The sequence below is a fragment of the Tiliqua scincoides genome, chromosome 2, assembly GCF_035046505.1.
Source record: "Tiliqua scincoides isolate rTilSci1 chromosome 2, rTilSci1.hap2, whole genome shotgun sequence".
Taxonomy (NCBI): domain Eukaryota; kingdom Metazoa; phylum Chordata; class Lepidosauria; order Squamata; family Scincidae; genus Tiliqua; species Tiliqua scincoides.
The window spans coordinates 246,243,852-246,265,374 of NC_089822.1; the positions used below are offsets into that span (position 1 = coordinate 246,243,852).

The 21,523-nt window shown below is 45.5% G+C and overlaps 1 protein-coding gene across 1 annotated transcript; it reads left to right on the top strand.

The window, feature by feature from the left end:
- The first annotated feature begins 1,640 nt into the window (after positions 1–1,640).
- LOC136638969 (monoacylglycerol lipase ABHD6-like) lies at positions 1,641–12,129 on the top strand. The gene is made up of 8 exons (XM_066612993.1): positions 1,641–1,720; positions 4,260–4,416; positions 6,209–6,322; positions 7,118–7,250; positions 7,817–7,959; positions 8,125–8,179; positions 9,730–9,834; positions 11,957–12,129. The coding sequence occupies exons 1-8, from the start codon at positions 1,641–1,643 to the stop codon at positions 12,127–12,129; spliced, it is 960 nt and encodes a 319-aa protein (XP_066469090.1).
- The last annotated feature ends 9,394 nt before the right edge of the window (positions 12,130–21,523 follow it).

The window sequence follows — 21,523 nt, forward strand, 5'->3', positions numbered from 1 at the left end:
CTCCTACTAGGGAGATTAGGGTTGCAATCCTAGACATGCTTTCCTGGGAGTAAGCCTCATTGAATACAATGGGACTTACTTCAGAGTAGATACGCATAGGTCTGAGAGGCACAGCAAACCCCTCGCTCCCAAGTGAACTTAGTCCAGACGGGTAAATGGATAAAATTACTTTATTAAAAGGCTAAAGAATAAAAAACAATGGATAAAGAAAGGTAAACAGGAGATGCTGATCAATGAGAAAAGGAGAAGGAAGGGATGGTGGGTGACATGGTTGGTACTAAGTTTAAAAAACAAGCAGCAAGTAAACAAAAGCCCTGCCAGGATTAATGGAATATATTTCCTTATATTTGGCCTAATAATTCATGCTGTTCCAGGATCCTGATCCTATATTCCTACTGATAGCAAGGTGAGTGGGTATGCCCAGCTCCAGCTCAAGACCTCCTGGCACCTGGGGCAATATGCCTGCCCCTCCCTTGATGTGCTGCCTCTACTTCTCCCAGTGGGGGTGACAGAGACAGGCATCTCCTGCCAATCTGCTGCCTGAGGTGGCTGCTTCGGGTGGCCCTGCATATACCTTTCACAAGCAGCTGTTGCTTTTGAAGACAGGCTGGGCAACACAGCTAATCATCCTTAGGGACTTGATAAAGACTGATGGTGTTGTTTGATTCCATGGTTTATGACTACCAGGCTGCCGTCTGACCATGTGGCTTGGTGGTGTCTAGTCAGCTGGAACATGCAGCTCCTAGCAGTGGGTTAGCAAGGGGCTACTTTGTCAGCAAATCAACAAACAACCAGTCTGCTTGGCCATGTGGGCTTTCTGCCATGGCACTGATTTTGTACAAAACCAATTTTGTACGAGCAAAGTAGTCTGCCTGAGAGTTGGTTTTCTCCCTTTTAGGGGTCAGTCTCACAGTAGGGAGGATTGTAATGTAATGAATCTTAATTAAATAATATGCCCTTTATTATTTTTTTTTTCCTGTTGTCTGATCCTCTTACTGTGCAGGTGGATACGAAGAACCTCAACCAGTAGACATGATTTTCACTGTAGTCAAGATGATTGCAGGTTTCGTTAGTGGCATCCATTCAACCTTAAGATACTGCATATGGCTAATGTTCAGGATCCTATTATGGTGAGTGTATTTCCAAGAAGGACCACTGTTGCCAGGTTGCTGGAGGCCCTGTGGCAACACTGTTGCCCCTCCCCCCCAAAGGTTATCAGCAGGAAGGTGACAGTGGTAAGGAAACTTCCTGTCTTCTACATTGGCCAGTGGAAGCATCCTCTATAAGCCCTAAAATTATGCAGGGGCCTCTGGGGGATGCTCCTATTTGTAAATAAGAGTTTGAGCACCGCTGCATTAGAAGTCTCTTGGCTGACTCACGCCACAGTTACCACCAGCGCTGGAGGCATAAGGAGTCACTGATGGGCTATGCCCTTACCCAGTAATGGGTAACCCAGAGCCAGCACATGACCTCCTGATGCCTGAGGCCAAATGCTGCCCCCTCTTACCCAATGATGTGAATGCCTCTGCTCTGCCCACTATCCAATGTTCAAGCTCAGCTCCCCCTCCTCCCCATTTCCCTTTCCACCCTGCCCCCTTCTTCCTGTGCAAATCCAGGGAGTGGAAGGAGAAGGAGCGGCAATGAAGACAACTAGGCAGATAGAGATGGCTGCCCCCATCAATCTGCTGCCTGTGATGGCTTCAGTTGTCTTCATGAATGGGTCAGCCCTGGAATGATCCCTGATGCTACCCCAAATGAAGTGAACTTCAATGCTTTGGCCAGCTAGGTCGTGTCTTAACCATGAAGCAGTATCTGCTTACAAGATCAGAATCCAGGAAGTCAAATGACCAAAAACAGACTGAGAGAGGCAAGCACCAAGAGGTCTCACCTTGGCTGGTGACTGGCTGATAGACCAGACAGGAAGTCCACATGCATGGCTCTGATCTCATTAAAGGAACAGTGGGGAACAAATGTAATTGGGGAAAACCAGTTATTATTGTTAAAAAATTAGAATAGCAACATTGAGTGTCATTGCAAGCAGGACTGTAACAAACTAAGGAGTTTGTGGGGCGGACTAAAAGTGACTTTAAAGATGTCATTTGTCTCCTCTGTTTCATTGATTGTTAAACGGCTGCAGGGTTCCCCAATCCAGATTGGGATGGTGAAGCCCCCCTCCCACAATGGTCCTGATCCAGACTGGGCCCTCCATAGTCACTATTTAGAAAAAAAAAACAGGGGGCCAAATAATGTGCTTAAATTAGTGTTTTTCAATGTGAGAAGGGACATCAGAGTTCCTCCTGGTCGCTGGTTTGAACATAAGAACATAAGAACAGCCCCACTGGATCAGGCCACAGGCCCATCTAGTCCAGCAGCCCACCAAATGCCCCAGGGAGCACACCAGATAACAAGAGACCTGCATCCTGGTGCCCTCCCTTGCATTGGCATTCTGACATAGCCCATTTCTAAAATCAGGAGGTTGCACATACACATCATGGCTTGTAAGCCATAATGGATTTTTCCTCCAGAAACGTGTCCAATTCCCTTTTAAAGGCATCCAGGCCAGATGCCGTCACCACATCCTGTGGCAAGGAGTTCCACAGACCGACCACACGCTGAGTAAAGAAATATTTTCTTTTGTCTGTCCTAATCCTCCCAACACTCAATTTTAGTGGATGTCCCCTGGTTCTGGTGTTATGTGAGAGTGTAAAGAGCATCTCTCCATCCACTTTATCCTTCCCATGCACAATTTTGCTTTTGTTTGCTTTTGTTTTCCTCTGTGGCGCCCTGAACTGATGAAACATCCGGGGCCATGGAGCTGCTTTCTATGTTATCTGCTCCCAAAAATATCTCCGCATGTGGCAGCCATAACCTATGCAAAGTTCTTAACATATGCAGACCAGTGTTAACACCTGAAAAGCCTGTACTCCAGCCCCGCTTCCTCTTGGAGGTCATTGCCAGCAGCTAGTGGTGTCACTAGGGTTTGCATCACCTGGTGCAGCAGGAGGCCAGTGTGTCAGCCTCATGATGGACCTCCTCCCATGCAGCAGGTGGGGCAATGCCCAGATGGTGGGGCAGGGTAATGTACCATCACCCTGTCCTGCTGGTTTTTTGGCTATAACATTTGATAGAATAGAGATATTTCAACATGGTTTGTTTCATTGCATTCTGCATGACATTATGCATCACTTGATATTGATGGTATTATTCAAAAATACCAAGATTTAAACATTTTTGGCTAGTAGTGGTGTCACCCCCTCATGCGCACCCCCCGCAACCCTTTGCAACACCACTGGCATCAGCAGGGAGGTGTTCCAAATGCTATCAAAGGGACATGTGTAGAGCCCTACCACATGTGCCAGGGAAGTTACTGGTCAAACCCCTAGTTCTGAAGACTGAAGGCCCCATTGGCCAAAAGTACTGAGGGCACCAAGTAGCAGGGAGGAGAAGCCAGGATGAAGCATGGACTGCAAGTCAAATCAATCCCAATGTTCCATGGGTTGACAGGCATGAAAGGGTAGGCCAGGAAACTGCCCTGGAGGCCACCATGAGGAAGGAAGCAGGGAAACAGTATGCAAGCACAGATGGGTAGCAAGGGACTTCCCTCAGCAATGCATTGTCCAGACTGAGGAATGCAGCTGACCTAGAAACATGGTACCAGTCATTAGCATGGGATTGGCTTTCTGGGATCACATGACATTCACGATCAGGAGGGTTCTGATCCAAGTATTTGTATTCCAGTCAAGGTTCCAGCTTGAGCTGCTTGCAGTCCCTTCTTCGAACTATGTTTAAGATCTCACAAATTTATTATTTTATTTTTCATATTTTTATACTGCCCTTCCTCCAAAGAGCTCAGGGCAGTCTACACAGCTGCTCCCCTCTTTTTGTCCTCACAACAACCCTGTGAGGTAGGTGAGTCTGACAGAAAGTGATTGGTCCAAAGTCACCCAGGAAGCTTCATGGCTGAGGGGGGATTCGAATCTGGATCTTCCAGGTCTAAGTCTACCTCCCAAACCACTACACCATCCTAGCAAATTGTTAAGCATGTTTAAGCCAATTGAGTTACATTCATCTCAGAAAAAATCCAGTTGGTTGGGGATGAATTGTACCCATTTCACTGATGAGTAAAACAAAAATATATCAGTGCAATGTCAGCAGCAGAGTCTATGGAAACTCTTTAACTCTAATTTTGTTTCATTATAAGTTGTTCTCCCTGTGAAGAACTACTTGTCTATTCAACTTGCTTCTCTGTGTATCTATAGGTGTAAACATCAGATAAGAGGTGTGGAGGTGAAGTATATTGATTGTGAAGACTACAGGTTCTGTTACTTGTGCCGAGGGAAGCCTGGATCACAGCCATCCATACTGATGCTCCATGAATTCTTATTCAACAAAGACATGTGGTTAAAAACAATCAAAGTAAGTTTCCACTTGTTGCCTAGGCGAGGTTGGCCCAAGGCATTAAGGCTGCCATTTTCAACCACTGTGCTGTGGCACACTGGTGTGCCACGGATGGTCTGCAGGTGTGCCATGGGACTTTGGGGAGGATCATTTGTTAGTAGGGCCACTGGGAGATGCAAGGCCCTGGTATCAGTGTGGTGTGCCTTGTCAATTGTCAAAAAAACTGATGGTGTGCCCTGACGATTTTAGTGCCTTGTCAGTGTGCCATGAGCTGAAAAAGATTGAAAATGACTGCATTAAGGTGCCAGAGAGGAAAACATGTTGTGCGCATCTCCTAGACATTTCAATGGGGCCTATGAAAGAGAATTCTCTAGCACATTATTTCAAATCTGCCTGCTTGCCACTCTACTGCTGGGCAGCCCAATCCTGAACTGCCCGGGGTGCCCAGCTTCAGCGGCACTGAAAACAGCTGCCGCCGCATCCTATATGCTTCAGGCTGCCGCAGGCAGTGCCTCGGGAGATGGGGACTTTTGTCCCCATCTCCCGAGTAAGGAAAGCAGCCCCGCAACGGGGCTACTCACTTTAGGTAAATGCATTGGTGTTGGGCACCAAGCACTACACGAATGGACAGGATCCGGTGGAGCAAAGCTCCAAAGGACCTGCCTCTCTGCCTCCCTGCTCTCTCCCCCAGCACGCCTCCCGCCCACCCTCTCCCCACCCTGCCTCCCTGTCACGCCTCTTCCCCGCTCTCTCTCCACCCTCTCTCCCTTCCCTGTCGTGCCTTTCCTCACCTCTCCCCCCACCCCCGCTTTCCTCTCCATGGCTCAATGGTCCATGAGACTGCCGAGCGGTGAAAGTTGGGTACCCAGCTGGCGCTAACCCAGCACCGGCCAGCCCTAGGCTAGCATGGGCGGTAGCCCTGCGGTAAGGCTCGCAAACGTGCCTTATGGCATGTTTGCGACAGTGCACCCCGGCGGAAAGCCAGAGCGCTGAGATCAGGATGGAGCTCTGAGGTGACTACACAACCCTTGCTCCATGTTAAGATTACTGCAGTGGAAATGTGACAGTTGCTTACAGCACAATCATATGCATGCTATACACAGAAGTCTGTTCCATTTCATTCAATGGGACTTATTCCCAGGAAGGAATTCATAGGATTGGGGCCTTCTCATATCTTATTTTATCAGCAAGTCAGATCACTGTAAGAAAGGTGCTATTAGGAATGAAGGGAGGAGGACCAGGTCAGTCATTCTCCCTGTCTTTTGTGGTGTTTTTGCTTTCTTCCAGAAAAGTCCTTTGGTTGAAACCAATCATGCCCACTAGCATTGCTAGGTGGGTGCAGAGGGTGTAGGTCACACCGGGTGACATGCACTGTGGGGGGGGGTGACACCACTACTGGCCAAAAAATTTTAAATCTTGGTATTTTCTGATAATGCCATCATTTTATATATCATTCAATGTGTAATTTCATATAGAATGCAACGAAACAAACCATATTTAAAACCACATTTTAACAAACCACACCAGTGGGGCAGGGCAATGGTACATCACCATACCCACCACCTGGGGCATTGCCCTGCCCACTTGATGGGAGAAGGTCCAATATGGGAATGACATGCTGGCTTCCCACACCAGGTGATGCAAATCACCAGGTGACACAAAGCTCATGCCTTTGTTAGCTGACAGCTTATCACATAATAGGGATTATGCAAAAGCCACTGCATTGTAAACCACTTGACATATTGCTACTGTAGAGCTCCAGTTGTTACTTTGATTCACTGGTTTCCTTCCTGATGTTATCTCATCACAGTTCTTTCCCAAAGACATCCATGTGGTCTGTATTGACATGCCTGCTCACGGAGATGCCACTCGCTTGCTGTTAGAAAGTTACACGGCACTTGATCAGGCTAAAAGGATACATCAGGTAAGTCCTCTCTCTCTCTCTCTTGCTCTTCCAAAGATGCAGTCCACCTTGAAGGCTGGCAAGTGAGCGGTTCAGGATTGGCATTGTCATAATGACGGCACTTGGTACAATTCAGGCAAATGGGCTGTTAACAGGAAACCTGCTGTCCACTTCTGCAGTCACTCACCAGCACTATTATAGTGCTCCCAGCCAGTGGCGTAGCTGGAGGGGGTGCAAAGCACTAAGTTTTGTAGGTGCCTGAATGCACCATGCAAGCGGCCCCACTCCCTCCCCTTCAGAGCCATTCTGGGTGGTGAGAGCAAAACGGAGGCAGATGCTTGCTGCAGTCCCATTCTGTAGGAGAGGGCAAGTGGTCGCTATCTAACATTAGAAACAAACAAATATGTGCTTAACCCATTTCTGCCCAGCCCACAGGTGTACACATTCGATCCCTGTTGCGTATCTGCAACGTTGGGCAGAAATGGCTTAAAATAACCTCTAGTTGGAGTCAAATCTGTGTCATTTGAATGCTCAATGTCTTCTGAGCCATTTTTGCTCCAAAAAGGCTTTGTTTTTCTGCTCATTGATTGTTGCTTGATGATGTGCAACAAAGAATTGGCTTTACTTTACGTATTTAATTACTGTGATTTTTATGTTATTAGCTGCCTTGAGATGCCTTGGTGTAAATGGTAGGGTGTAAATAATTATAATAAGCAAATTGTTGCTGGAGACAAAGTTACTGTCTGAAAATACCCCAAACTATTTAGAACGTCGGTATATAGCATAATATCCCTTCTGTGATGTTTCCTGTAACAGCTTGTTGAGCGCATTGGTCTAAATGAAAACCCTTTTCACCTGGTTGGCATCTCCTCCGGTGGAATGGTTGCCGGGGTTTATGCTGCTCAGTATCCATCTGAGGTCCACGCCTTGTCCCTCCTCTGCCCAGCTGGTGAGTAAATTCAGTTGTTTCAAGGAGAGCTCTAAAGCAGCATCTCTCTGACTGAAGAGGCCAAGGCGTCAGATCCAACCTGGCCATAAAACGTGCAAACAGTGTCTGGGAGGAACAGCACAAAAGATTCTTAGGATGAAGCAATCACTGTTTAGCACACATCAAGATATGATGGCTGATGCATGGTATGCAGGTTGCAAACATCTTGGCTAAGCGCCGGCTTTGCACCTCTGCCCTGCCTCACCCCATAGGGTGTGGTCCCCCTTGTCCTCTTTCATCTCTGGCCCTGATTTTTACCCCCTTTCCTTGGAATCAGCCTTTGGCTGCAATCCTAGCCACACTTATCCGGGAGTGAGATCTATTGACTATAATGGGCTTTACTTCTGAATAGACATGCATAGGATTGGGCTCCATCTGCCAAATAGCACATTCATAACCTCTCAATTTGCAAAATGGTGACAATAGTCATTTTCTGGGGTGAATCTAAATTCCATTTGGGGGTTTGGTTTACCACCCCCACCCCCCGCTTCCTATGAAACTATGCATTCTCTCCTCTTCGCTCTTAGGTCTACGATATTCAACAGATCACGGATACATCAAGTACTTGAAGGAGCAGATCCAGTTTGCAAGGGCATGCGACAATCTTTCAGATTTTTTGACTGTAGACTGGGAAAAAGATTTACACATGATCACTAAAGCAGACATGCAGGTGAAGAGGCAGCACTCCAAAGATAATATTGCTCAATACTGTGATTCAATATTTTATATGAAGGTGGCAGCCCTCTGCAAGTCTCACATTCCGCTGTATGGTGGGAGCCAAACTGTGGTGTGCTTCCTATAACAGCAACTTTTTTGGTTTATTTTCCCCATTTAGCTCCTAATGAAATATGGTGAAGAATGGAGACCACATAAGTTCTATTTTGCAAAATGTAAGTACAATAGTAATGATTGAAGCTGCCTGGGTTATTGCACATCACACTGGAGCAAACTCAACTTTACCCATCAAGCCTACACTCCCCAGGGTGCAGCAGCCAGTCACAACCCATTCACACAAATAAGAACTTAAGAGGAGTCCTACAGGATCAGGCCAAGGGGGCATCTAGTCCAGCTTCCTTTATCTCACAGTGGCCCACCAGATGCCTCAGGACACAAGACAGTACCTGCTTCCCTTGCGCCTGGCATTCTGAGGTAGCCTACTTCTAAAACCAGGAGATTGCACATACCTATCATAGCTTGTAACCTGTGATGGACTTTACCTCCAGAAATCTGTCCAGTCCCCTTTTAAAGGCATCTAGACCAGGCACCATCACCACATTCTGTGGCAAGGAGTTCCAAAGATTAATTACATGCAGGGTAAAGAAATATTTCAGCTGTTCTAAATATAGCTGTATGGTGCCTGTGTTTATCAAATTCATTAATAATAAATAATAATAATAATAATAATACAGGTATTTATATACCGCCTTTCTTGGTCTTTATTCAAGACTTTATTCAAGGCGGTTTACATAGGCAGGCTTATTTAAATCCCCGTAGGGATTTTTACAAATGAAAGAAGGTTCTTTCTTTCAAGAACCACAACATTCAGGTGTTTCTATCTGATCTGGTTTCACATTCTGGCCTCCATCCTCCCACACTCAGAGCAGATGCAATAGCTCGGCTTCTGCTTGTCAGCTGTTTCAAGGTCGCACAGTGCCGGTGGCCTCGAACTGGCAACCTTGTGGATGTTATCTTCAGGCAAATGGAGGCTCTACCCTCTAGACCAGACCTCCAGACCTCCATTACTGTACAGGGCTTGTCCACAACTATCAGAGAAATCTGGGAACTGATTTGTTATCCTTGATCAGTGAGAAATATTGCAGATGGATTGGGGATTGGGCAGATTTATGGAGGCAAAGTCCCATCACAGGTTACAAGCATCATTCAGATGCATCTCTGAGCCACTTACAATCAGGTAACAGAAGAGCAACTATAATGCAGAAGTTGGCAGGAATGGATGCAGAGCAGACATGCGCCAACCAATGTTCATGTACTTCCCCAACTTGATGAACTTGATTGATGAGTCAGCTATTGATAGTAGCCATATCAGTGATTCTACTCGATCTTCTGCTTTTCAATGCAAAAGTGTCAGGACTGCAACACAGCACCATCTTTTGCCTGTAAGAAAGTAATCTTTATGTAGGAAAAGAATGTCTATCAGCTTTTCTCCACTGTGAATGTCCAGTCTCAGCAAACAATGTACCCAGCAACACCATGACAAACACAAACTTCCCTATGGAGAAATGATCCTTCAGCATTTTTAAGATGGGATACAGAATGTCGCTTTGATGCTTTACCCTGGATAGGGCAGGATCTTAGTTTCCCCTTCACCACCACCACACGCCACTCTACTGCAGATAAGCCCACAGCTCTGAACTCTGAAGATGTGCTGTGGTAAGAATGATGACAAAGCAGTCCTTACTCTCCTTCTTTATTTGACAAGATTTTCTAGACAGCACCAATATGAAATCCAGGTACAGCCTTCACGACAACATGAGCCAGATCAAAGCACCAACACAGATCATTTGGGGAAAGAATGACAAGGTGAGTTGTAGGTATTCATATACGCAGACAAACACAACAAGATGAGAGAATCCTTGTAAGTTGGAATGACTGTTTTCAGTGGCACTTTGTTTTCTAACTGCCCAATCCTAACCCCCTGCACGGCAATGTGTGGTGCACACTGAATCCCATGGGGAACTTTCGGCCTCTGGAGGCCTCCTCAAGGTAACTCTATAGCTGGTCCAGGTTCATGTGGACCCAGGTCAGGGGGCTGAGGTTTCGATCTGGCAATTGCTGCTGCCATCAAACTCTCCCCCTTCCCAGTTCCGATCTGCCCTCCTCTCCGCCCCCATTTCCAACCCATTCTACCCACCTATTTCCCTCCCATTCCCTACATGAATTCACCAGGGATGGCACGTGTCTGGAGTCCACAGGTGCATGGAGCCGACCATTCACCACTTGCAGCTGTGGCCAAGCCACGGGCTCCGGCGTGTTGCTGTTTACGGTAGCCAGATAGTGCCTAGATCTGCCGAAACGCTTGTTCTAGTGGTGCTAGACACCAATAGGATTGGGGCACAAGCTTGATGCTCCTGAGAACTAGGCAGTGCTGGCTCTGAACAAACTGTTCTGGTCTCAATCATGATAACTTCTTATTGCATAAGAAGTGGCCTTATACAGAGTCAGACACTTCTGTGTTTAGCCCAGAATTGTCTACATTAATTGGCAGGGACGCTTCAGTCTTTCCCAGCCCCGCCTTGAGATGACAGGGACTGAACCTTTACCCTTCTGTACACAAAACATGCACTCTGCCACTAAACCAGAGTTCTATCCCCTAACAAACTAGCATTTGTTTAGAGCAGGAGCATCCAAACTTTTTGGCAGGAAGGCTACATCATTTCTCTGACACTGTGCCGGGGGCTGGGAAAGAAAATAATTAATTCACATTTCAAATTTGAATGAATTACATAAATTTACATAAATTAATATATTAGAGGTGGAACTTATATGAATGAATGAATGGTCTTGCAATAGCTCAAGGCCTATAAAAGGTCTTGCACAAAGCATGGTCAGCCTTTCCTTTGCTTCACAGACGTGAACCAGCAAGCAGTGGAAGGAGTCCTCGTCCCGCAGCTCATGTGAGAGGTTGAACAGTCACCCTCATGCTGCGAGCAGTTGCGTCAGGCCAGCATGGTCTCCAGAGGGCTAGAAGCTCATTGGAGACTAGGGGCTCCTTGGGGGCCAGATTGGGGGACCCCAGGGGCTGCAAATGGCACCAGGGCTGGGGTTTGGGCACCCCGGGTTTAGAGGTTTAGAAATATGCTTTAATTGCTAGGTAATCCTTGGTATATTGGAAAGCAATGTGAGCAGATGCAAGGGAAATATGGCCCAAATTCACAAATCTGACAGATATGTCAGAACTATGTCAGAGATAAAGCACCAAAAGGCACATTAGGCAGGAAAGTCCAGCTAGGAAGCTTTGCATGAGGTTTGGGTTCAAAAGTCAAAGATTTTAAGTGAAATATATCTTTGTAGGAAAGGATGGTGCTGGAATCCGGAAGCTAGCTGCCTACCTACATGTCATTTTTTTGGAGGGAGGGAGAGAGAGAGAGCAGGAAGGAAGGAAGACCTGAGAATTACATTCTGGGAAACCCAGAGCATGCATTACCTGAGCATAGAAAAGACAGAGGAAACACTTTATCCTCCTTCCATTATCTTCCTAGTCTTGCTGCTCCCTGCTAGGCCAGGTGCAATGGTATCGCACTGCTACATACTCAACAAGGTTTCGAGCCTAATCCTAGCCAACTTTCCAGCAATGATGCAGCCATGCCAATGGCATGTGAGCTGCATGTGGTGGTGCGGAAGGCAGTTACAAAGGACTCCTAAAAATAAGGGAATGTTTGTTCTCTTACCTCAGGGCTACATTGTAGCTGCATCAGCACTGGAAAGCTGGATAGGATTGGGCCCTTACACATCTAATTCACCTGTGCACCGTATTCTTATAGGCTTTATGAATAGGCTTCCAAAAGGTAATCACATTTTACTACAGAGTGCATGCATATGTATATTTTCTGGTACAGCTCTGTAGCTACTTAGACGTTTGGCAATGCGATCAGTGTGTGTGTGTGTGGTTAGAAAAAACTACATTCAATTTGTTGTTTTTCAGGCAGTTGATCCTTCTGCAGCAGAACTTTTAGCCAACGCCATTCCTGATTCCCAAACGCATATACTTGAGGAATGTGGACACTTCATAATTTTAGAAAGACCTAAGAAATCCGCAGAGCTACTCTTGGAATTCTACACATCTGTTTGTAGCACAACACAGAATAAGAAGTTGCCCTAAATTTTATAAACGCAGCAAGAGTATTCACAGCCAAACTCTCTGTTCTGGAAAGAAGAAAACGGATGTAGGATTGTGGGTGTCTCTGCCAGTTTCACCCATGTCTCACAAGGGGATTTCTAAAAGATGAGCTTGCCCACTCCCACCCAGAAGGAACCCAGGATGTTTATATTCAGACTGACTTCCTTCATTCTGCATATTGTATCACCTGTCTATCAGAGAAATTGAAGGCCCAGAAGGGTAGTATAGTGACCATTGGTGATCCTGAGGTGGGTCATACTATACATGCATGTTTATTGTATGTCACAAACATTTCTGTTGTATTGTAAAATCCATATAATCTGTGTACAGGTGGGGCTTTGGTACCCACTGATTTGGCATCCACTGATTTGACTCACCACTGATACAGAGGTCCACCTTCAAATGCCTTGTAACATGGAAAGAAAAGCACTAAAATCTTATTTCGTACCTTCATGCTGTTAAATAACTATTATTTCATTCTATTAGATTCCATTATTCACCCCTTCTAGTACCTGAGTGTGGTAGTGTCTATACCAATGCATTCAATGGAGCTGCAAGAAACCTGGAAGTGGGTCTTTAAAGCTATTTTTCCACTGATTTGGTGTCCACTGATTTTTTTTTTTTCAATCCACTACGGGTTCCAGAACAGAATCCCAGTGGATAACAAGGCACGACTGTATAACCATTTGCTTGTTACAGGTTGGAAAAAGGCACACTTGTTAGTTGATGATGTTTTTACTTTAAGAATGTGCTTTGAACTTATTTTATCATTTTGGCACAAACTAGTGTCTTCATAATGAGCAGTGCTAAACTCGATCAGTATTTTAAAATGAGCAGCACCAAAGTCCATCAAGGGGTAAAAATGATGTCTTGCTGGATGCTTAGATTACACTAACAAGTTTTGGGGACGTAATTTCAGGGAAATCATGTGGTTTGGGGGAAATAGAAAAGTAACTTTGAACAAGCTCACTGTTCACAGGACTTGGGTGATATTTAATCACAGGTGCATTCCATTAAAATGGTGATGGGATGGACTTTGTTGTTTTGAATCTATCCTTTCCTTCATAGCTGTCTTGGGTGTCAGGAGTGCTGGCAGTGTACCAGGCAACTGCTAAATAAAGAAGTATGTCTGAACGAAAAGCTGTTTGCGTCTTCAGTGTGTGATTTCTCCAGATCAGAACCCCAGGGAACAGTGCGTCACTAGGCTCTGCGTCACCTGGTGCGGGAGGTCAGTGCGTCACCCCTATGATGGGCCTCCTTCTGTGCAGTGGGCGGGGCAATGCCCCTGAGGAGTGGGCGTAGTTATGCATAATTGCCCCTTCTCCTCCTCATTGCCCTGTCCCCTCAACATTAAAATTGCACCTTCAAATTACAATATTGTATGTACAACTTAAATGTATGTACTTATGTACCCATGCCCTAGTGACATCTAGATTAGATTATTGCAATGCGCTCTACGTGGGGCTGCCCTTGAAGGCGGTCCAGAAATTACAATTAGTACAGAACGCGGCTGCTCGTGTGGTTACTGGGGCACGTCGGTTTGACTCTGCCGAGCCGTTGCTTCGGTGACTACACTGACTGCCGGTTCTGTTCTGGGCCCAATTCAAGGTGCTAGTTTTGACTTTTAAAGCCCTTTACGGCTCGGGCCCGGGGTATTTGAGGGACCACCTCCTTCCTTATAATCCTGCCTGTGCTCTTAGATCATCTGGGGGGGCCCTTTTGACTGTGCCGCCACCAAGAGAGGTGAGAGGGGCGGCAGCCAGGAAGAGGGCCTTCTCGGTGGTGGCCCCGGAACTGTGGAATACCCTCCCCTTAGAACTGAGAACTGCTCCCTCTTTGTTAATATTTTGGCGTGAACTGAAGACCTTTTTATTTCAAAAAGCTTTTAATTGCTGACAGGCTGGCTGACTTTCTTTCTCTTTTTTCTCTTTTATATTAGAATCCACTGGGTTTGTTTTAGGTTTTTTAATTATGTGCACCTGTTTTAATTATTGTTTTTAATTGCTATTTTTGTATTTTTAATTGTTGTAAGCCGCCTTGTGTGCCCATGGGGCAAAAAGGCAGGATATAAATTAATAAATTAATAAATTAATAATAATAATAATAATAATAATAATAATAATAATAATAATAATAATAATAATAATAATTTATTTCTTATAAAATGAACAGGGATTAATACAAAAAAAGTGATTCACTTTGTGAGCAGCTCAACCCCTTTCTGTAAATGTGGGCAGAACAAATAAGTACATAAATAGTGCAAATGAGGAAAGCTCAACCCCTTTCTGTGAAGGGGCAGGATCCACACCTAGATCTCCATCACAGTGCCCCCCCTTGCCATGAAAGGTACATGCCCCCTGTTTTCGTTTAGATAGAAGAAACATTATCCACAGTCATCTCTATCCAGGATCAGCAAACACAACATGCAATCAACTACCACAGCCAGGCAGGTGCTGTTGCAGCTCTCTGAGTTCTCCTACATGCCCCTGCTGTCCTGCTCACTGCCAGGACTTTCTGCCACCTGTTGCTTTGTTGGAGGGATAGGGAATGCTTTCACTCTCTCTGGCAGGCTCCACTCTGGGAGGAGAAAGGACTCCTGTCCTGCAGCTGCCCAGGACAGCTGGGGGCTCTGTTGCTCAGCTCTGCTGCTGCCCTCTGGCTGCTGTTGCCCCTCAGGCTCTGGTGCTCCCAGTGCATCACCTGGTGCGGCCCGCACCCCCCTAGAGACGCCACTGCCAGGGGAGGAGCTGGTTCCCCAATATGTCCATGCTGTAGGTACAAGCTTAGAAATACATGAGAATTGTGCCAAACAAGGAAGAGAGAAATATAGGAAACTAAACCAAATTGAAACCAAATAAAGGAAAGATAATTTTGGAACATGGCAAAGTCAACCTTTAAAGCCACTGGCTTGGGACCAGGGTACCTCAAAGCCTGTCTTCTCCCATTGGAGCCTGCCCAGACATTATGTTTCTCCTCTGATGTCCTTCTTTGGGTCTCCCTGCTTTTGGAGGTGAGGTGGATGGTGATCCAAGTTAGGGCATTTTCAGCTATGGTGTACTGACTGTGAAGTGCTCTTTCCGGGGAATTCCCTGGCACTAAACTAAATGTCTTTTTATCACGGTGAGGATCATTTCACTTGCACAGACCCTCCAAGATCTTCGTTTTCCTTTTTTAACCTGGTCTGGCCTGATATCATCTGGCTTCTCTGCATTTATTGTACAAATGTTATTGTTTCAGTAGTTTTCAATTCTCCTGGTTAGCTGCACTGAGAGACTTTGGATTGAATTGTGGGATAAGCAATGTCTCGGATAAATCAATAAAATTCCTATTTGAGTTCAAGTTCGAAACCTTTATTGGCATTAAAACAATATGAACAGAACACAGAGAGCAAAATAAATACAATCTACAACCAGAATTCTGTTCAGAGCATGGGGATCAAGTAAGAGGAACAGATGGAGGGATTTTCCTTATAACGGCTAACAAATAATCAGCGACCAAAATTCATATTCTGCTAAGCAGTACTGGAGTGTTTGCTCATTTCTGATGAGATAGGTATTGTGTACTCCTGATTTAAAGCAACAGGTGGGTGACTTGTCTTAGTCAGCAACTAATTTTGGAATGTGAGTAGGCATCCTTCCTTAATTTGATAAATGCAAGACTCAGCCTGAGCCAAGTTCGCATCTGAAATAGAGTCAATTCTGCCACCCGCCCTTTCCTTTTTTGATTGGGTTATGTACTATACCTGCCAGGGACATTTGGTGGGCTGCTGTGAGATACAGGAAGCTGGACTAGATGGGCCTATGGCCTGATCCAGTGGGGCTGTTCTTATGTTCTTATGCACCCACTGCTGCTACATACTCCTCTACCACCCCCTCCATTACTACCATGTCTTCTCAACTAGCCTAGCAGGGATGATGAGCGGCACCTTCTGCTTTCAGCATCCTCCCCAAGAAGCATCAGAGGAGGACAAGAAGAGGCAGAGGCCCTTTCCCCAAGCAGGAAAGAGACAGAGATCAGGAGCGCAGTGGTGGCCGGGGCGGCCCATCCATACGGCAGGATGAAGGTCATGCTTCAAATGAGAGTCGGTTTGGCAGTGACCCCATGCCCACCGTCTGCACGGCTCCTGCACTATCCTCACTCCATCGCAAGTAAGGTGAGAATGAAATGTGGTTTATATCTGCCTCCTCCAGCAGCACTGACAGAAGTCACAGTGACGAAGCTGAAAGCAGCCACTGATGTGATCCAAAAGGGCTGCCGTCACCACCACCTTCACATTTTTATCTCTCATCATTTCCTCTAAACTGACCAAAAGAGGAGGACGCTGGGAATGAGATGTTGAAAGGCTTGAATGATACTTTCAAACAGGATACCGTCAACATAACCTCACAACATAACACAACAAATGTTTCCAGCATCCTCCCTGCCCTGCCCTGCCCTGCCCTGCCCTGCCCTGCTCGCTTAGAAGCTGCCGTGGCTGAGGAGGAGGTAGTACATGTTGGTGTGCCTCCCCAGCTGATTGGTGTTTCTTTTCTTACATAGATATTGTAAGAAACACATATTATCTGCTCAGGAGTTTAGTACCAGACTCAGGCACTACAATGTGGGACATAATTCCCTAAGCTGGAAAGGATGGCTAGAGAAAGTTAACGCATGTTTTATGAAGGAACAGCTCATAGGACAGAATATTTAGGGAATACAGTAGTAGCTTCTAACACTGTAAACCCAGGGGTCATCAACTTATGGCCCAGGGGCCGGATCTGGCCCATCACCTGAAATCATTCAGCCCATAGTCTCAAAAAGAAATATATCCATGAGGCTCACGGTGGTCCTAAAAGGAGGGTCTTCCCCCAAGCAGATGAAGAGAGGGTCGACTGGTCAGAGTGGAGTACATAGCAGGAGGCAATGACCCATAGCCAATTTGATTTTGCGCCAAGCACTGTGTAAGCGGCAGCCTGCAATGTGGTATCCCTGCAGGCAGGGAGCCCATCCTAATACAGATCCTGCCCCCCAGCGTAACCAGGAAGGGAAGCATGGTTGGTGTAGTAGGAACAGATCTAGGGTGGTGTAGTGTCAGAGAGGCAGGAGAAGCAAGGTCAACAAGACCGGCCTGCTTTGTGGCCTAGCACATGTTGCGTAAAAGGTAATTCTGTGCCCCCTCTCCACCCTGCAGATTAGGTCCAGGTGGGGTCCCACACTCGCATGCTTGAACAGAGCAGGTGGACAGAGCCTTAGGAGATAATCTCCACATAGAACGTAGGTCCAGGTTTGGGCCAGTACCATTCAGTACGGATGATTTCAACTTGTCAAGTGTCAAGACATGCCAGTGGAAAGAGTGGAAGAGTACAACTGTGCTAAACGTTAGAGCTTCAGGCTCTGTCTGATTTTGATCTGTCAGCCTCCACTGTCACTGGTAGGACTGGGGATTCATAGAGACGAATGTGTTCTACCATCCACTGACAGACATGGCCTCTGAGGAAGAAGGCTACCAAACCTTGCTGTAGACAATCAGTGTAGTAAATGAGCAATGAGAACAGGTGCTGTCTTTAAATAGGTTCAGTCCTTTCTCTAAGAGCACCTGCAAAAGGTGGTGCTGAGAGAGTACTTACCCTTGTCTTGGGTGTTGCCCTGGAGTGTATCACTCACCATTGCAACCTCTCCTTTTCTTTTTAATGCTGGAGATCCTTCAGAGGTTTGGAATGAGGCCAGCACAAAACATTGATAACATCCAGCTTTCTTGCTTTGTCAACACCTCCATGAGCAGTAGTCCTAAACTAACTGTCCTGACCTCCAGTGGTTCAGGAGAACATAGCTGAATCCAGACAGCTGGCGATGGTTGCAGACTCTGGTGATTGTCATTACATATCATGGTAGGTTCACCAGCTTAGGTATGATTTTGAATCCAGCCTTGCTCCTGAAACCTCCGGTGCCAAAAATAGTTAAGATGCACTTATCAATTGCAACTTACACACAGTAAATACAATAAAGAGCCCATTGACAAGTGCTTGGAGCTTCTATATGATAAACAGCCCAATCCTACCTAAATCCCTGTGCAGTGATGCTGTGGCACCAATACTGCTGTATCCTGAAGAGGACTTTTCACATGCTGAGACCTCCTCAGGGTAAGGGAACATCTGTTCCCTTGCCCCAGGGTAAGCCCCAGCATGAAACATGGAGAGGAGGCAGCCATGGTGGCAGTGGCTTCATGATCTGGTCGCCACCCTGTTCCTTCTCCTTTGGAGGCTCAACACCCCCACTGGTTCCAAGGACTGAGAAGGTAGTGGCAGCTGCGGTGGTGGCAGATGGCAAAAGGCCCATAGAACAAAACAAACAGCAAACAAAAGAGTGGTTATCCAGATACCTGCAGGAAGCCGCAAAGCAAGGCATGATGACAGTCTGCCCTTCTCTGCGGAAACAGGCTGAGGATCACTGGTGAGGTGCTCTGGAGTCTGCCATGTGGCTGCCCTTTCTACAGGTATGTGCATATCTGTTCTAGGACTTTTCCCTTCTGGGACCTGGAAAGTTGCTGTGATCTGAGCATGCCTGACCTCTGCTGGAATTGAGGGATACTGGCACAAAGTGCTTCCTATTTAAGTGGTAAATGTGTAAGAACATAAGAACAGCCCTACTGGATCAGGCCATAGGCCCATCTAGTCCAGCTTCCTGTATCTCACAGCGGCCCACCAAATGCCCCAGAGAGCACACCAGATAACAAGAGACCTGCATCCTGGTGCCCTCCCTTGCATCTGACACAGCCCATTTCTAAAATGAGGAGGTTGCACATACACATAATGGCTTGTAACCCATAATGGATTTTTCCTCCAGAAATTTGTCCAATCCCCTTTTAAAGGCATCCAGGCCAGATGCCATCACCACATCCTGTGGCAAGGAGTTCCACCCAGCAGAGGGACGCCAGCCAAGCCCTAAATCAATATCGCACAGGCAGGGGTGGGGTTCATGTGGCCTGTATACACACCCACTCTCACACACACCAGCAAGAGTGAAGCCAGAACCTGCTAGGCATTTAGCCTTTGGTTGCAAAAAGAATCTAGATTGCACCCCTACTGTGACCGCCTGCCAGTGCATTTGTGTGCTTTCAGTGACAAGCCCTCAACCTCTGCCAAAGAGGTAAATGGACATAGTCTGAAAATTTGGGATGTGCAGAGGCACATAGGAGGAGGCTCCTCCTCCTCTGAACCTGGAAGAGATGTCATGACATCACGTGACAGTATCACTTCAGCCGCCACTGCTCCTGGCTATACCACTTCAGCAGAGACCTTCAAAATGGTGCTGAGACCTCTAAAATTGTGCCTGAGAATCACTTTTGGATGCTGTAGATCACTTTAGGATGGCTACAGATGCCGCGGAGGCCATAGATAGTTGAGAACAGACTATGAATGGAGCAAGGTAAGTGTTAATCCTGTTCCCTGCGGATAAGCGAATCAGCCCCTACAGCAGCGCTTCTCACACATTTAGCAACAGGACCCACTTTTTAGAATGAGAATCTGTCAGGACCCACCAGAAGTGATGTCATGACCAGATGTGACATCATCAAGCAAGAAAATTTTTTACAATCCTAGGCTGCAATCCTACCCACACTTACCCAGGAGTAAGTCCCACGGACTATCATTGTTAAAAGAATATACATAGTAGCTTGTTAAAAGTACAGGTCTGCAACATTTCCCCAAATGCAGTCACGTACCATGGTAGCATCAATTCTAATATATTAAAAATAAAATATTGAAATGAATGGAGACCCACCTGAAATTGGCTCATGATGCACCTAGTGGGTCCCGACATGCAGTTTGAGAAACACTGATCTATTCTCTTCATACATAGTAAAATATACAGGGTTGCCTACCTTACTAGCCTTTTGGTCCTTCCTAGAATTCAATGAAGGAAGGAGTACAGACAAGTGAGGCAGACAGCCAGCCCTGTATATTTATTGTGTCTATAATATACAGGGTTGCCCATCTCACTTGCCTATTGGATTTATATTCTAGGGTGGCTGGTAATCATTACTAAAGTTATTTGAAGTGGGGTTAGGTATCCATACAGAGGAGGAGGGAGTTAAAAATTATCTGACCCAAGTTTCGAATGCAATTCTCTGCATTTAAGCCAGTTCTCTGGAGGAGATGCTTTGTAATTATAGTCTGATCACAATATCTATAGAATTTATGGGAAGGAAGGTGCAGTTCTTTCAATGCTAAGGCAACCAAGAGAGTTCTAAATTGGCAGTCTACCGAAGATAGTTGTTGACAAAGGAACTGATGATAATGCCAAGCAAGAAAATGTAAAATGCAATAAGATGATCTAACACAGAATCCAGGAGGGGGCGCCAACTGCCAAAGGAAAGGAGGAATCCCAGTCACAAACACTGAAAAGATCTGCTAAATGACAAAACCAGGATAAAAAGAACAGTCACATAAAGCCAAGTGCGAATTCAGAAATAGGGGGTAGTGAATTATATCAAATATATCAAGTATTTTGGGAAGCGGAAGGCTAGCGAAAGTACCGTGAGACTAAGTTCAAAAGAGCCAAAGACCACAAGTGGAATGAGCATACAAGCTCATTGGCAATTCTTATTAATTTTTAATTATTTAATTATTATTATTCTTATTATTTTAATTATTTATTATTATTTTAATTATTTAATTATTATTATTCTTATTAATTTTTAATTAATTTATTAATTGCTCATTGGCAATTCTTATTAATTTTTCTTAAAGCATTTATTTCCTGCCTTTCTACTATCAAGCCCTTATGACAGCAGTGAGAATAGAAAATGTACCCCAGAAATTTTAGTATTATTAAAGAATGTTGGTATCAGGGTTGGCCAAACTTGCTTAACGTAAGAGCCACATACAATAAACTTCAGATGTTTGAGAGTCACAATATTTAGTATCATTAGTTGTTGTTGTCACTCCCAAATCGGCCTTCTCAGCCACAGTAGACTCTGTTCCAGAACCACCATTCAGAGCGTGATACCATAGTCTTCCGAGACTGAAGGTTGCCAACTAACCCTAATTATTATTATTAATATTATTATTAACAGTATTTATATACTGCTTTTCAACAGAAAGTTCACAAAGCAGTTTACAGAGAAAATTAAATCACTAATGTCTCCCTGTCCCAAAAAGTCTCACCATCTAAAAAGATGCCAAAGAACAGCAGCAGACAGCCACTAGAAAAGACACTACTGGGGTGAGGAGGGCCAGTTACTCTCCCCCTGCTAAATAAAAGAGGAGCACCCTCTTGTAAAAGTGCCTCTTACCCAGTTAGCATTTAAATCTTAAACGTATTTACTCACCAGGAACATTAAACTTGTGTTTTAATCCAGGGGACTCTCAGTTTAGAACTGGTAAATAATTATAAAGCT